The sequence below is a fragment of the Macaca thibetana genome, chromosome 1 (genome assembly GCF_024542745.1).
Source record: "Macaca thibetana thibetana isolate TM-01 chromosome 1, ASM2454274v1, whole genome shotgun sequence".
Classification (NCBI taxonomy): Eukaryota; Metazoa; Chordata; class Mammalia; order Primates; family Cercopithecidae; genus Macaca; species Macaca thibetana.
Window position 1 is genome coordinate 161,693,259 of NC_065578.1, and position 17,197 is coordinate 161,710,455.

The window sequence follows — 17,197 nt, forward strand, 5'->3', positions numbered from 1 at the left end:
CATGGTGGCTCACGCCTGTAATCCCAGCACTTTGGGAGGCTGAAGCGGGCAGATCACCTGAAGTCAGGAGTTTGAGACCAGCCTGGCCAACATGGTGAAACCCCATCTCTACCAAAAACTACGAAAATTAGCCAGGCATGGTGGCACACACCTGTAGTCCCAGCTACTCAGGAGACTGAGGCAGGAGGATTGCTTGAGTCTAGGAGGTGGAGGTTGCAGTGAGCTGAGATTGCGTCACTGTGCTCCAGCCTTGGTGACAGAGTGAGACCCTGTCTCAAAACAAAAAAAAGATGGTATGTAACCTCCTATACTCCATTCGGAGGTTAGGGTAACTGTGCAGTACTCCCCCACGTGCATGTTAATAAATCTATATGCCTTTTCTCCAATTAATCTGCTTTTCGTCAGTTGCTTTTTCATTGATCCTTCAGAGGGCACAGGGGAAGCTTTTCCTTATGTTATGTAAAAGAAACTAGACACGAAAGACCACATATTGTATGGTTACATTATGTGAAATGTTCAGGCCAGGCAAGGTGGCCTGTAGTCCCAGCACTTTGGGAGGCCAATGTGGGCGGATTGCTTGAGTCCAGGAGTTTGAGAACAGCCTGGGCAACACGGCAAAACTCCATTTCTACAAAAAATACATAAAAATTAGCCAGACTTGGTGGCCGCATCTGTAGTCCCAGCTACTGGGCAAGGGGGTAGAGGGTACTGAGGCAGGAGGATCGCTAGAGGCCAGGAAGCAGAGGTTGCAGTGAGCCGTGATTGCACCACTGTGCTCCAGCCTGGGTGACAGAGCCAGACCCTGCCTAAAAACAAAAAACAAACCAAACAAAAAAATATTTGGAGCAGGCACATTTGTAGAAATGTAAAGTGGATACGTACTTGTGTAACCACCCAAAGGGTTCTCCTTGCCCGATACCCAGACAGAGCAGACATATCAAGACAGGGGCATTGCAATACAGAGTTTAATTAATTTACAAAGAGCTTGCTGAAGGAGCGATGGAAGTTTCATTATTACTCAAACCAGTCTTCTGGAAAATTTGGAGACTGGCATTTTTAAGGATAATTTGGTGGGTAGGGGCCAGGAAGTGGAGAATGCTGATTGGCTGTGTCAGAGATGAAATCATAGGGGGCCAAAGTGGGATTATTCTTCCTGTCCTCTGTTCCCAGGTGAGATCCCAGAACTGGTTGAGCCAGATTACCGACCTGGGTGGGGCCAGCTGGTACATCAGAATGCAGTGTGAAAAATGTCTGGAGCCTGATCTTAGGTTTTACAATAGTGATGCTAGCTTTCAGAGCAACTGGGGAGGTTCAAAATCTCGTGGCCTGTCTGCATTAATCTTTTGAGATGAAGTCTCACTCCGTCGCCCAGGCTGCAGTGCAGTGGTGTGATCTCGGCTCACTGCAGCCTCTGCCTCCCGGGTTCAAGCGATTCTCCTACCTTAGCCTCCTGAGTAGCTGGGACTACAGGCCCCTGCCACCACTCCCAGCTAATTTTTCTATTTTTAGTAGAGACGGGGTTTCACCATGTTGGCCAGGCTGGTCTCCAACTCCTGACCTCAGGTGATCCACCTGCCTTGGCCTCCCAAAGTGCTGTGATTACAGGCCTGAGCCACTGTGCGCCCGGACTATCTGCATTAATCTTGAGGTTAATTTGCTAGTGCTGCACAGGCAGTCTGGTCCCCAGGCAAGAAGGGGCTGTGTTAAGGGAAAAGGCTGTTTTCATCTTTGTTTCAAAGTTAAGTTATAAGCTAAATTCCTCCCAAAGTTAGTTTGGCCTATGCCCAGGAATGAACAAGGGCAACTTGGAGATTAGAAGCAAGATGGAGTCAGTTAGGTCGGATCTCTTTCACTGTCATAATTTGCCCATTGCTATAATTTTTGCAAAGACAGTTTCAGTTGCTTGGGAGGTTGCAGGAAAATGCAGGAGTGATTGCAAATGGGTACAGGGTTTCCTATTAGGTTGATAAAATGTTCTGAAATGGTCTGTGGTGATTGCAAAACTGTAAATATACCAAAACCCATTGAAATGTACACTTTAAACGGGCAAATCATATGACATGTGAATTATATCTCTCTTTTTTTTTAAAGAAATTTTATCATATACCGTATGTCTATGTGGGCTTCCAGCAACCCTTCTGGCGCTCCTGGAGATCAGGTAGGACTAAGAATTCATGGCACGGCCTTTTGTATTATCCGACTCCCTCCCTCCCTCCCTCCCTCCCACCCTTCCTTCCTTCCTTCCTTCCTTCCTTCCTTCCTTCCTTCCTTCCTTCCTTCCTTCCTTCCTCTCCTTCCTTCCTTCCTTCCTTCCTTCCTTCCTTCCTTCCTTCCTTCCTTCCTTCCTTCCTTCCTTCCTTCCTTCTTTCCTTCTTTCCTTCCTCTCTCCTTTCCTTCCTTCCATGAACTAGATGCTATCCTAGGCACTGAGCATACAGATATTGACCGAGATCTAATCCTGTCCTCAAAGAGTTCACAACCTCATGATTGTCCTCAGCCCCCTGTAGCAAAGGAAACTTTTATTGGGACCACTTCTGTATACCCTGAGCTATGAAGAGTAAAGCTAACCTTTCTAAAGTCACATACATCTGCACTTAGTGGGGGCTCAGGTGACGGAACTCTAGTGCTCATAAGCAAGTGAAACACACAATGTAGATTTAATATCTTATAGCTCTTTAGTCCTTCTCATCGCCAGGGTGGGTCACAGAATGCCCATAGTGAAGGAAGCCAAGTCTCCTTCCTTTTTGGGTCTTAGGGTCCAGACATTGTGTAGCTGGAAGCTCATTACTGAGACACTCAGCAGCTGCCAGGTGGGCAAACTCCCTATTTCCCACGCAGCCAAGCCTGACCACCATTATTGCTGGCTCGTGTACCCTTTCCTATAAAGTTGGTGGTTGACAGGGAAGATCCTGGACATTCAGGTCATGGTGCCATCAAGAGCATGGGGCCATCAACGTCTGCTGTGGTCCTTGATTTCACTCCCTATTCATCTCAGTGTGAAGCTGCCTTCTAACCTGGGGCTGTGTCTTATCTCTGACCCAGCTCTTGCTCATGCATGATGACTGCTCCCTGCCTCCCTGTATTATCCCCAAATGATAGCTGCTATGTCTTGTGGTTGCTTGTGAAATCGCTTTTACAAAATTATAACTGAGGAAATTATGACAGTGAAAGAAATCAGACCTAACCATTTTGCTTCTAATCTTTAAACTGTCCTTGTTCATTCCTGGGCGTAGGTGGAAATAACTTTGGGAAGGAATTCAGTTCATGATTTTACTCTGAAACAAAATTAATAATAGCCCTTTCCCGAAAAGACCCTCTTCTTGCCTGGGGACCAGTCTGCCTTTGCAGGGCTAACAAATTAGCTACACGATTTGAAATGACAGTTTAGGGGTCATGCAGTCTCTGACTCCAACAATCTGAACCTCCTTAAATTGCTCCTAGGGATAACATCACTGTTGTAAGCCTAAGATCAGTGCTTGAGATATCTTGCCGACCCTACACTCTGGGTGGATCAGCTGACACAACCCAGAACCATAATCTGGCTCAACCAGTTCTGCCCTCCCACCCAGGAACAGAAAATAGCACAAAAAACTCACTTCAACCCTCTATGATTCCATCTCCAAGCTGAGCAGTTAGGACTCCCCACTTCCCAAGCCCCTACTTGCCAAATTAAAACTCTGATCCAAAAGAAAGAGAGATCAGACTGTTACTGTGTCTATATAGAAAGAAGTAGACATAAGAGACTCCATTTTGTTCTGTATCTGAGATGCTGTTAATCTGTGACCCTACCCCCAACCCTGTCCTTGCAAGAGACACGTGCTGTGGTGACTCAAGGTTTAATGGATCTGGGGCTGTGCAGGGTGTGCTTTGTTAAACAAGTGCCTGAAGGCAGTATGCTTGTTAAAAGTCATCACCATTCTCTTAATCTCAAGTACCCGGGGACACAAACACTGGGGAAAGCCGCAGGGACCTCTGCCTAGGAAAGTTAGGTATTGTTCAAGGCTTCTCCCTGTGTGAGAGTCTGAAATATGGCCTCGTGGGAAGGGAAAGACCTGATCCCCCAGCCCGACACCCATAAAGGGTCTGTGCTGAGGAGGACTAGCAAAAGAGGAAAGAAAGCCTCTTGGCAGCTGAGATAGAGAAAGACATCTGTCTCCTGCCCGTCCCTGGGCAAGTCCCTGGGCAATGGAACTTCTCGGTGTAAAACCCGATTGTATGTTCTATTTACTGAGACAGGAGAAAACCGCCTTAGGGCTGGAGGTGGGATGTACTAGTGGCAAGGCTGCCTTTTATGCACTGAAAATGTTTATGGAGATGTTTGCATATGCACATCAAAGCACAACACTCTTCCTTAAACTGATTCATGTCACAGAGATCTTTATTCACATGTCTTTCTGCTGACCTTCTCCCTACTATGACCCTATTGTCCTGCCACTTCCTCTTTTCCAAGATGGTAAAGATAATGATCAATAAATACTGAGGGAACTCAGAGACCGGTGCCAGCGTGGGTCCTCTGTATGCTGAGCGCAGGTCCCCTGGGCCCACTTACTGTCTTTGTGTCTCTTTATTTTCTTAAGTCTCTCATTCCACCTGATGAGAAACGCCCACAGGTGTGGAGGGGCAGGCCACCCCTTCACTTCAACCCTCTATGATTCCATCTCCAAGCTGAGCAATTAGCACTCCCCACTTCCCAAGCCCCTACTTGCCAAATTAAAACTCTGATCCCCGAATGCTCGGAGAGACTGATTTGAGTAATAATAAAACTCCGGTCTCCTGCACAGCCGGGTCTGCGTGAATTACTCTTTCTCCATTGCTATTCTCCTGTCTTGATAAATCGGCTCTGTCTAGGCAGCAGGCAAGGTGAATCCGTTGGGCGGTTACACTTGTGTGCTTATCTTATCTCTCTTGCTGCAATACAGTTTTTGTTAACTGTTGCTTTCTGGTTTGGACCCTGCCTACTACTGTTTTTGAGGTCTCAGCTTGGACATAGCCTCTAGTTATTCCTGGCCACTTGCTATAAGAACACAAAGTCAATTCTTCCCCCTCTAAGAATCAGTCTTGGTAGGCTTTCACCCATCATTGCTAGTCCACTGCCTTTGCCAGCTGTGAGCTGCCATCCATCCCAGCCTCCTGTTTCCCCCTTGGAGTCTACTTCAAAAGGCATCTCCCTCTTCCTCAGCATCTTCTCTTAGTGAAGATGGCTCAGTAAATACTTCTAAAACCTTGTTTCCCTTAGCAATGCCAAGTCTGTAAAAACTGCTTTCTTTCCTAAAAATACGTTTCCGAAGGTACCATCAATGAAGATCTCCGCCTGAAATGACCTTCCTGACAGCAAGTTGTATTTTCCTCAAATGCTTTCCATTCCACATGCTCTTCCAGAACTTTGCCACTCACACATCAGGAAATGGCGTCTCTGTCCCCTTCTTGGAAACTGGGTGGGGCTTCATGACTGTCTCAACTAGTGGAGCACAGGGGAGGATCTGCTACGGGCCTTTTGAGGCCAGTTTTCAAAAGGCGAGACAACTTTCTCCTGCTCTCTCTTGGGATGCTTGTCCTTGCAACCAGCCACCATGCTGTGAGAGAGTCCAGGCCCCATGGAGAGACCACATGTAGGGATTCTGGCTAAGAGCCTCAGCTGAGGAGTAAGCATCAGCCTACAGCCACAGGAGTAAGGCAGACTCTGTGAAGAATCCAGCCAGCTCTCATCTGACTGTAATCACAGGAGAAATCCCAGCAAGAACAATCAGCTGAGCTTGGTGAAAGCCTAGAACCATGAGAGAGAAAGACAAATGACTGCTCTGTTACACTGCCAAGTTTGGGGGTGGTTTGTTGCCCAGCAACAGGTAACCAGAATGCTGTCCATCTCCATACATTATGAGCCTAACTGCCCTTTATGGCCCAGCTCATTAGCCTGTCACCTCCCATGTAAGCCTTCGCTAATCCCCACAATGGAGTTCTCTCCCTGTCTGAACTCCCGGTGCTCTTCCTGTACCGGTCTCCTCTCCCACGTCTGGGTGCACACTTGATCTCTCCCCTCACTGTAAAGTCTCCATTCCTATCTCTCGGCACCTAGCCCAATGCTTGGCACATAGTGGGTGCTCAATACAGGCTTTCTCTGTCTGGATGTGTGAAGGATAGGGAAAGGGATCTTGGGGAGAGAACACCTACCAGTGGAGAAGAAAGGGTCCTGAGTGGCAAAACAGTTTCCATGGCTTTCAAAGGCCTTTTTCTCTGACTAGTGTCCTAGGACATTTTTGGCTTCTCTGCTAAGAATGTAGGATCATGAGTTAGAGTCAAAAGGATTTATTAACAAGTATCAAGTGGTCAGAGGTGTTGGAGCCAGAGCAACTCCATCTTGTGTAGGGGCTGGGTAAAATAAGGCTGAGACCTACTGGGCTGCATTCCCAGACGGTTAAGGCATTCTAAGTCACAGGATGAGATAGGAGGTTGGCACAAAATACACATCATAAAGACCTTGTTGATAAAACAGTCTGCAGTAAAGAAGAGGGCCAAAACGCACCAAAACCAAGATGGTGATGAGAGTGACCTCTGGTCATCCTCATTGCTACACTCCTACCAGTGCCATGACAGTTTACAAATGCCATGGCAACATCAGGAAGTTACCTTATGTGGTTTAAAAGGGGAGGCATGAATAATCCACCCCTTGTTTAGCACATAATCAAGAAATAAGCATAAAAATGGGCAACCAGCAGCCTTCAGGTCTGCTCTGTCTACAGAGTAGCCGTTCTTTCATTCCTTTACTTTCCTAATAAACTTGCTTTCACTTTACTCTATGGACTTGCCCTGAATTCCTTCTTGCGTGAGATACAAGAACCCTCTCTTGGGGTCTGGATTTGGACCCCCTTCCTGTAACAAAGTGCTTCTTGGAAAGAAAGGATTGTCCAAGCTGAGGGTTTTCTTAGGATTACAGTGTACGGCCACTTGGGGGAGCTGAGGCGCTGCGAGGTGTCTTTCACAAGTTCACCAGCAGGTGGCAAGCTTACTCGTGGTTTCTTGCAAACCGGTTTTATCCACGCACACATTCATAAAATACTGAGCACCTACTCCATGTAAGGCTCTGTGTGAGCTACAAAGGAGGGTAAGCTACAATTCCTGCCCTCCAAGACCTTCCAGTTTGGTGAACTCAATGTTTCTTTATTATTATTATTATTTTTTTTTTGAGACGGAGTCTCGCTCTGCTGCCCAGGCTGGAGTGCAGTGGTGCGATCTCGGCTCACTGCAAGCTCCGCCTCCCGGGTTCACGCCATTCTCCTGCCTCAGCCTCCCGAGTAGCTGGGACCACAGGCGCCCGCCACCACGCCCGGCTAATTTTTCGTATTTTTAGTAGAGACAGGGTTTCACCTTGTTAGCCAGGATGGTCTCCATCTCCTGACCTCGTGATTCACCTGCCTCGGCCTCCCAAAGTGCTAGGATTACAGGCGGGAGCCACCGCGCCCGGCCAACTCAATGTTTCTTTAGCTTGTCTTTGGGTTGAAATAGTTCTTCAAAAGTCATCCAATCCTTTCTTCTGTCAGTGTAATTTAATATAATCGACCCTGATGGAAGACAGGTGTCAAGAGTCTTGCCAAGGCCGGGCGCGGTGGCTCACGCTTGTAATCCCAGCACTTTGGGAGGCCGAGGTGGGCGGATCACCTGAGGCCAGGAGTTTGAGACCAGCCTGGCCAACGTGGTGAAACCCCATGTTGGGGGGTTTCTACTAAAAATACAAAAATTAACTGGGTGTGGTGGCGCATGCCTGTAGTCCCAGGCTGGGAGGCTGAGGCAGGACAATCGCTTGACCCTGGGAGGTGGAGATTGGGCACCTGGGCAACAGACCGAGACTCTGTCTCAAAAAAAAAAAAAAAGTTTTGCTGAAAGTCTGGTTATTTTCAGTCTACTTCACTGCTTTAAGTAGATAGGCCAGGTGATCATAGATAAGATCAGAGCAGTGAAGGTGGCGTGGCTAGAGACCAGGAGAACAGGGAGAAAGAGATTTTAAAGCAGGAGGAAAGCAAACTGATTGGGAGATTAGGAGCTGGCGTGATTGGAACTGGGCCTGTCAGAAAAGCCTATCCTGAGCCTTCAGCCAGCTCCCTGTGCCTGCACTTCCTTAGAGCATGTGGAGCCATGAACAGCCAGCTGCCCAGGAGCTCCCTGCTGCCTGCTCCTGCCCTGAGTCCCCAGCTCCTCCTGCTTTCCCCTCCCCACACTTTGGCTGTGAGAGTCACTCCACAGTTTTGCCTGTTTGGGACAGAGGCAGTGGCTGCAGAGGGAGGAGGAGGGAAGTGACCTTACATCAAGTTCAGGCCAAGAGGAGGGGAAGAGGAAGTGGTCATTTAAAAACCTATCTAGACTGTTTCACAGTGTCCTTAAGGACCCAACCCTGAGCCACTCCAGTGCATTTCTGAATCACCTTTCAAGCTCCCCTGGAACATTCTTTGTGCTTCACAGTGTAAATTTCAGCTTGAAAATCAGAAGAGGTTTCTGGATCAGGAACCCACTGGAGTTTTTATTTTGTTCCTTTCTAAATGGATTTCCCCTTTTCTTGCCTCCAAGCATTTTATTTTTACAACATGTATACACTGCCTTTTCCGATTTTCATTTGCTTCTGGCTGCCAAGCTCATTTCTCCAGCACACCCTGGGAGATTCTAGGAAACCTCCTTAGAAAACATGAATACAGGGACTGAAAGCAAATGCTGGGCCTTATTCCACAAGCCCCCTTTGACTTGCCTCATCACAGCCTAGGCACAGCAGAACAGCGCCAGAGCCAGGGAGAGCCTTGCAGATCTCTTACATGGGTAGGCGGGCCTAGTCATATTCCCAGGGGCCCACATAGATACTACCACCAAGCACGACACATTTCCTAGGAACTCCATTTCTCTGAACAGTCAGTAATTTTATTTTTATTTATTCATTCATTTATTTTTTGAGACAGGGTCTCACTTTTTTTTTTTTTTTTTTTGAGACGGAGTCTCGCTCTGTCACCCAGGCTGGAGTGCAGTGGCCGGAAAGCTCATGCTAGCTCCGCCTCCCGGGTTCACGCCATTTCCTGCCTCAGCCTCCCAAGTAGGCACTGGGACTACAGCGCCAGAGCCAGGGCCAGCCTCGCAGGCTATTTTTTTTTGTATTTTTTTAGTAGAGACGGGGTTTCCCGGGGGCCCCAGGATGGTCTCGATCTCCTGACCTTGTGATCCGCCCGTCTCGGCCTCCCAAAGTGCTGGGATTACAGGCTTGAGCCACCGCGCCCGGCCGAGACAGGGTCTCACTTTATCACCCAGGCTGGAGTACAGTGGCATGATCTCGGCTCACTGCAACCTCTGCCTCCTGGGCTCAAGCAATCCTCCCACCTCAGCCTCCCTAGTAGTTGGGACTACAGGCATGCTGCACGTCCAGCTAATTTTTGTATATTTTGTAGAGACGGGGTTTTACTGTGTTGCCAAACTTGTTCTCAAACTCCTGGACTCAAATGATCCACCTGCCTTGGCCTTCCAGAGGGTTGGGATTACAGGTGTGAGCCACCGTGCCTGGCCAGTGAGTCATTTCAAACATTATCTTTTTATGAAGACAAACACAGTTATGTGCCAAGGAGAATGCAAAATTCAAATAAATTTTTACAATAAACCCCAAGACTTCAAGGACTGGGAATGGACTGATTCTGACAACACTGTGGTTATCACATCCACTTCTTTGCTGTCAGAGGTACCTCAGTGGAAATTTTTGAGAATACTGAGTTAGTCCAACCTCCCATTTTACCCATGAGGAAAGCTGAGGTCTAGGCCATGGTCACACAACTACTAAGTTCGTTACTGCCGTAAGCCCTGGTCTCCTCACATGCAAAGCAGGGGGTAAAAATAGTCCTTACGTCATACAGCTACTACAAAGATTAAAGGGGACTATTGTGTAAAATACCTGACAGGTAGTAAATGCTTAATAATTATAATTATTCCTCATTATCAACAGTATTTTATTTGTTTTTTGGTTTTTTGAGACACAGTTTCACTCTGCCACCCAGGGTGGAGTGTAGTGGCTGGATCTCAGCTCACTGCAACCTCTGCCTCCCGGGTTCAAGCAATTCTCTTGTCTCAGCTTCCACAATAGCTGGGATTACAGGCACATGCCACCACGCCTGGCTAATTTTTGTATTTTTAGTAGAGATGGGGTTTCACCATGTTGACCAGGCTGGTCTTGAACTCCTGACCTCAAGTGATCCACTGGCCTTGGCCTCCCAAAGTACTGGGATTAAGGCATGAGCCACTGTGCCAGGCCATCAATAGTATTTTAAATCATAGATGACTGAGACCCTAAATCATAGAGCTGAGATTCAAACTGCAAGTTTAGGGCTGGATTTTTTTTTTTTTTTTTTTTTTTTTTTTGAGATGGAGTCTTGCTCTGTTGCCCAGGCTGGAGTGCAGTGCCACAATCCTGGCTCACTGCACCCTCTGCCTCCCGGGTTCAAGCAATTCTCTGCCTCAGCCTCCCAAGTAGCTGGGATTACAGGTGCCCGCCACCACACCTGGCTAATTTTTGTATTTTTAGTAGAGACGGGGTTTCACCATCTTAGCCAGGCTGGTCTTGCACTCCTGACCTCGTGATCCACCCGCCTCGGCCTTCCAAAGTGCTAGGATTATAGGCATGAGCCACCGCACCCACCTTAGGGCTGGATCCTTTAAAGCATAGCTGTCCCTGGTGATCTAAGGGGTCTTGCTTTACGCTGGGGTCCATTTCAGCTATGATATGGCTTTGAATACCCCATGGGAAGTGTGAACACTGATGTCTGTAGAAAAACATTCTCCTCTGTGCAGTGAGGTCTTTACTCTCTGAGCCTTCATATCCCCCAAATTTATTTATTTAGCTCTACAAAATCCTCAATCCCTTCAAGAAGAACTTGGGGAACATGGCTGGGCGCGGTGGCTCAAGCCTGTAATCCCAGCACTTTGGGAGGCCGAGACGGGCGGATCATGAGGTCAGGAGATCGAGACCATCTGGCTAACACGGTGAAACCCCGTCTCTACTAAAAAATACAAAAAACTAGCCGGGCGAAGTGGCGGGTGCCTGTAGTCCCAGCTACTCGGGAGGCTGAGGCAGGAGAATGGCGTGAACCCGAGAGGAGGAGCTTGCAGTGAGCTGAGATCCGGCCACTGCACTCCAGCCTGGGGGACAGAGCAAGACTCCGTCTCAAAAAAAAAAAAAAAAAAAAGAACTTGGGGAACATGTCACACATTTTCTAGGATGTAGGGAAGAGGAATACCAAATGGTTTGGTATAAAAGGGATTTGTACTCCTTTAGTAAGAAGTACTAAATAAATGCCATAACCTGCCATCCCTTGCCTTTCTTGACTCCTTTCATGTTATTTTCTTTTGAGACAGGATCTCACTGTTGCCCAGGCTGTGGCAGGATCAGCCTTCACCTCCTGGGCCTAAGCAATGCTCCCACCTCAGCCTCCCATGTAGCTGGGACTACAGGTGTGCACCACCTTGTCCAGATAAATTTTGTGTGTGTATATATATACACACACACACACATATATATATATACACACACACACACACACACACATATATATATATATATATACACACATACACACATATATATACACATTTTTTTTGTAGAGATGGGGTTATACCCAGGTTGGTCTCCAACTCCTGGGCTCAAGTGATCCACCTGCCTCAGCCTCCTAAAGTGCTGGGGTTACAAGTGTAAGCCACTACGCCTGCCTGGCGACTCCATTCATTTTCTTCCCCAGGCATCGCCACACTTTCCAGGTGTGAAGATGCCTGGGGAAGGCTCCCAAGGGTCCTTCCTCCTTGAAGCTCTCTCTCTCTCGGCCTCCATGCCATGAGTTTCTCCTACCTCCTTCATCATTCCTTCTCAGTTTCCTCTGTGGGCTCTCGGTCACCCTCAAAGGGTATTTCTTGGGGTTCTGAGCCTGCTCCTTTTTATAAGCTCTCTCTTGACTGAAGACCCCAAAATCTCTTTCACCAGCCCTGGCCCCTCTTTTGCTCTGTGTTCAATTGTCCACTGGACAGTTTCACTTGGATGTTCCACAAGCATCTCAAATCCAACGAAACTAAGTTCATTATCCCTTCTTGCCCCCTAACCTGCAGCTGGTTCTGAATTCCCTAACTTGGTGAGTTGCCCAGCCTAGAAACAAGGAGGCATGCCTGACTCCTCCCTCCCTTTCTGCTGCACCCCACCCCCAGAAGAAAATTGTTTATCAAGTCTGGCAGATTCTGCCTCCTCAATAACCCCCAAATCCATCCCTCACTTTCCATCCTCGGGGCTACGGCCAGTCATCACCTCTTCCTTGGACTATTGCAATAATCTTCTGGTAGGTGCTCCTGGCTCTCCTCTCACCTCAAAGGGAGTCATCGCTATCTTCCTAGAATGTTTTTCAAACTGATCATGTCGCTTCCCTACTTAAGGTCCTCCAATACTCCCACTGGTCTCAGGACAGTCCACCCACTTCAAGTGGTGTATAATGTCCGCCATGTTCTTCTGGTCTCTGCCTACCCAACAGGTCCATCTCTCTCAGAATCCTGTCTTTCATCCCAGATGTCAGCTTGGCTGATAAACTTGCCATTCTCTGGTTGAACAATGCTGCTCCAAGATCTTGCCCCTTCTTCTTGCTTCCTGGACAGCTCTTAATCATCTTTCCTGACCCCAGGCTCTCCCCCAGGGAAAAAGAATTAAGCATTCATCCTTTGTTACTCACTGTCCCCTATATCCCTTCCTTCATGCCCATGAAAGACTTTGGGGCCCTGATATTAGTTTACCCATTAGATGAGTAAACTTCTTGAGGTCACGATCCAAGTTATAGTCTTCCTTATATTCCTAGAACCTAGAGACCAGCACAGAGTGGGGCTCCAATAAATGTCTGCTGAGTGAATGGGTGGTTGGATACATGGATGAACAGGTGGATGGATGGGTGAATGAATGAACGGATGGATGGACAGATGGATGAAAGGATGGACAAGAAGATCTCTGGTCCAGACTGGATCTCTAAGCTCTCTGGCATGATGGGCAGAACTAAGTCAGCCACATTTCCTTACACTTTCATCAGCTTCACACCAGGTCCCCCTCTCTTGGGATCAATGTGGAAAAGAAAGGTTTCACCACAGGAGAGGAGAATGAAGATGTAGCATCAGGATGCTGATGAGGGAGGAAAGAGAAGAAAAGATGCCAGATGAAGAGGCAGAGAAAGTTGGAAGCTGGAGGTCAGGGGCCCTACTTCCTGCTGTAACAGGCCCCACTTCATCCCCAGCAGCCATCAAATACCAACCCAGAGGTGTTGGGAAATAGAGTGCACAGAGAGGCCATAAAGATACTGAAAAGGTTAGACATTTGTGAGAGTCCTGAGAAGCAGGCAAGCCCCTAAGTGTGTCAAGACTCCTTCTAGAACCCCCAGCAGATAATCTCTTGGTGATGAGCTCTGACTGCATTGTCTCTGCAGATGTGGGTGCTGCTGGCTGGCTGGGGCCAGTCTAGATATGGTTATATAAATAAGGTCAGCCAGAATGAGAATGTCTGCCTTAAGGATGTCCCAAGTATTGAAGATGTTTACTGGTTTTTCTGTGATTTCAACATCAGGCTTGTGCCTGTTTGCCCATAGTGGGTAACCCCAGCATCACCTTTGACTCAACTCATTCCCAGAGCCCTTCCTCATCCCTCAAGTCTTCTTTATCTGCAAACGTGCTATCTAAGACCAAGCCCAAGTAACTGGCAGCAGGCTGGGAGAACAATATAATCAGAAGGTGTGAGGTTCTGGAAAAACACCAGACAAGGCAGGTCCCACTTGGCTTGCTTTATCTGTAGCTCTGCATAGACAGCTCCTAAGACATGTGCCCTGACAGTCTTTGGGTGGACAAGTGGGGTGACCATCTGCCCTGGACTGCCTGAGATAGTCTTGTTGCCTTAGTGTAGTTATGAATACTACCACATACCACTTACTATCCAAAGTATTCTGGTTTAGATGACACATTGTACAACCACTCTGTTTACAAGTTGCTTTAAGATCTGGGAGAAATCCAAGTGTGACTGCAGTAACTGCTCTTCTTTTCCTGGATCTACCCTAAAGCCATTTCACAGCACAGGTTGGCATGTCCTCACAGGGAAATTTATAAACAGCCCCACGACTCCAGAGAGGACAAACCCAGACCAAAGAAGGAAATGTAGGAGTTTGCCCTTTTGTAAAATCCTGGGCAAAACTCCGAGGCTCATCTCTCCAAGATACTGAGAATTGAAAGGAGGGGGGAAATCCCACGGGATCGCCATCTTTGGGCGGAAGCCCTCGGTCTCTGACACTGACAGTAGTTCTGCAGTTTAATGTACCTGTTTAACTATTGTTTGGTCAGTGCAGCCGTGACTAGAAATTCTTCTGGTTTCTCCTCCTACATCTTGGTTGGGTCAGATGAAGATGGCCCAATCTGCAAGAAACACTTGTTGTGTGCTTATAGACATTTTAATCTTGGAGGGCTTTGTTTATAGGATGGACCTGGCCAAAGGAAACATGTTACTTAGGGTTGAAAGCAAGAAAAACCTAGATAAACACTTTTTTTTTTTTTTGAGGCACATGCTTGCTCTGTCGCCCAGGCTGGAGTGCAGGGGTGCAATCTTGGCTCACTGCAACCTCTGCCTCCCAAGTTCAAGTGATCCTTCCACCTCAGCCTCTTGAGTAGCTTGGATTACAGGTACACACCACTATGCCTGGCTAATTTTTAAAAATTTTTTGTAGAAACAGGGTTTAAAATTTTTTTGTGCAAAACAGGTTTTTGTAGAAACAGGGTAAACCCAGGTCTCAAACTCCTGGGTTTAAGCAATCTGCCTTCCTCGACCTCCCAAAGTGCTGGGATTACAGGCGTGAGCCACAGTGCCTGGCCAAATACTTCATTTTCTAGATCATAAGATGCTTCACTTTACTCCTGGCAAAAAGTTGATTCAGCAAACCAGGGCTTTAAGTGAAGCCGGTTGGGACCTGAACCCTTGACAACTGTCCAGGGTGGAAGAAGTAGCAGCTGCATCTATAGGCCACCTGGGGTGTAGGGTGACCAGCTGCCTAGCAAACCCTCCAGGGCCTCCCCGCAGTGAACTGCTATGGGCATTAGGAGGCTGCAGAAGTTTCTTCTAAGCATGCTCTGGAATACAGTAGAAAGTGACACACAGAGACACCCCACACAACATTCGCAATCACACTGAAGTGTACATCCCAGATCTGAGTGCGGTTTATTTCCCATCACAGTCTGCACCCTGAAAATAATGGAATCCAATCTGAGAGAATAAGACAACACCAGCTCTTGATTTCCTTTGGTCTTAGAAATAAAGCATAACAAGTTCACAAAAACCTACAAACTACAAGACAGGGCTTTGTTTCCCGAGGCTGTCACTCCTTCTTTACTCCTCCTATTCCTGGAAACATCATTTTCTCTTGCAGATTCTTCATGTTCCCCCAAATCCAAATTCACAAGTTCCCAAAAAGGGCAATGCTCCTTGCTTGTTGCACTGCAGGACAGAGTGGGGCCGGGAGGAGGAAAAGAAAATGATGCCTCGCTTCACATCTGGCTCTCCTTTCCCACCTAGTCCCTCCCTGCCAGAGGCTCCTGGGGAGCTCCTGCTCTGTCTAGAACATTGGGTTTCTGGGCTGTTTCCCATTCAGGAAAGGGGTGAGGGCTCTCCTCCCACCCAGGCAGCACCTCTGGAGGCTGTGAGCGTCTCTGTCCCCTGAAACGCCTGCACAGGGCACTCAGGAAGGGCTGGGGACTGGGTGAGGAGGTGGGGACAGAATGCCCCCTAGAAACTGCCCCAGGGGCAGCTTGAGTGGCCTGAGCCTGTGTCTGTCCTGCTGAAGGGTGGAGCCCCTCTGTGGAGGTACCCACTTTTCAGAACTGCTGCTTTTGGGGGAGAACACCTTTTCCCAGGTGTTGTCCTTGGGGTAGCAGGGAAGACTGGGAAAACTGAGCGGCAAGAGCTGTTGGAGGGGGGAGTTACATTTATTGACTATTACATGCCGAGTGCTGCTGAAGGTCGCGGGTCCTACAAGATCTCCTTTTAGCCCCTCACATCTCTGTAGATTACAGGTCGTTCACAGATGACCCTGAACCCAGAGGGGCTGTCTAGGCCCAGGGCCCAGCTAGTGAGTGGATGGGTGGAATCAGACCTGCCTTGGAAGGGTCTGTCTTACCCTGGCGCCCAAGATGTGTCCCTTACCCTCTGGCACCAGGATATGTAAATTCAGGACACCCCTTTCGTTAGGGGCCCAAGTTTATCATGGGTCTGATCTCTAAGGTCACATCTCCGCCTTCTCACCTGACCGACAGGAAACCCCCGAAATGTCCCTCGCACGTGGCAAGACGTTTTCCGCGGTGGCGGCGACAGGGCGCACAGTGGGACCGCAGCACAAGCGCGGGGCACCCCCACAGTCGGCGACTCCTGCCCCCGCCCCTGCCGGCCGGGCAGTCCTGGGGCCTGGGAGGGCAGCACCGCCGGGCTTCGCGCCATGACATCAGCCCTGGAGTGGTGCAGTGTGCAAAGCCCACTGGTTGGCGTGGCCCGGGACACGCCTTCCCCGGAGCGGAACAAAACGGCGCGCAGGCCGGGCGCACCCAGCCGCCACTTCCGAGAGCGCCTGCAGCCCGTGCGCCGCCGAGCCAGCTGCCAGGTGAGTGCGCCCTGGGCCACGCGGCTCTGCGCCCCGCGGAGGGGCGCCTGGGCACGCCCTCAGCGCCTCCCGGTCTTGCTCGCTCCGCCGCGGCCCCCGGGGCTGTCGCAGGCGGGGAATTGTGAGAAGTGACCGCAGTTAGCCCGGGCAGTGCTGCTCTTTCCTGGAGGCACTAGGTCCCTCCCCATCCCGGGCCTTCCTGGACTTCCTGGACACAGTTGGCTTCCGCGTGTCCGTGACCCAGGGCGACCCGGCTACCCCCAACCGCCTGCAGGTCGGGCAGAACAATCGGCGATTCTGCGCGCTACTGACGCTCATTGTATGGCAGAGAGATGAGGGCATCCGTGCCACCCCCTCCCTCACCCTCCTGCTGGGGAGAAAATGCCTGCGGGCGGGGTGGGGCAAACATCTGGCTTCATGGGCCTGACCTTGGACGTCTGTGTCCCTGAGCGCAGGTGTGAGTTTTCCCTCTTGCGAAAGAACTGCATGGAAACCTCTCCACTCCAAATCTTGGTGCTAGGTGGTGATGGTTACTGAAACCT

At 49.0% G+C, this 17,197-nt stretch overlaps 3 protein-coding genes across 4 annotated transcripts in view; 1 reads left to right on the forward strand and 2 right to left on the reverse strand.

Annotated features, from left to right (window-relative positions):
• The window catches only part of SHISA4 (shisa family member 4), a 429,323-nt gene that overhangs the window by 375,706 nt on the left and 36,420 nt on the right, over positions 1 to 17,197 (reverse strand). The gene's annotated exons all lie outside the window — the stretch shown is intronic.
• Positions 1 to 17,197, reverse strand: part of LOC126955360 (uncharacterized) — a 98,399-nt gene that overhangs the window by 14,244 nt on the left and 66,958 nt on the right. The window contains exon 2 of the mRNA XM_050791868.1: positions 16,304 to 16,512. Within this exon, the coding sequence (XP_050647825.1) occupies positions 16,304 to 16,495 (192 nt within the window). The 5' untranslated portion in view covers positions 16,496 to 16,512. The remainder of the gene's footprint in view (positions 1 to 16,303; positions 16,513 to 17,197) is intronic.
• Positions 2,143 to 17,197, forward strand: part of CSRP1 (cysteine and glycine rich protein 1) — a 38,112-nt gene continuing 23,057 nt past the window's right edge. Inside the window, exon 1 of one of the 2 annotated variants that reach the window (XM_050764433.1) lies at positions 2,143 to 2,158. The gene's annotated coding sequence lies outside the window, so the exon portion shown is untranslated. Of the gene's footprint in view, positions 2,159 to 16,538; positions 16,656 to 17,197 lie in introns of those variants that run through there. The other variant, XM_050764425.1, reaches the window with a different exon arrangement.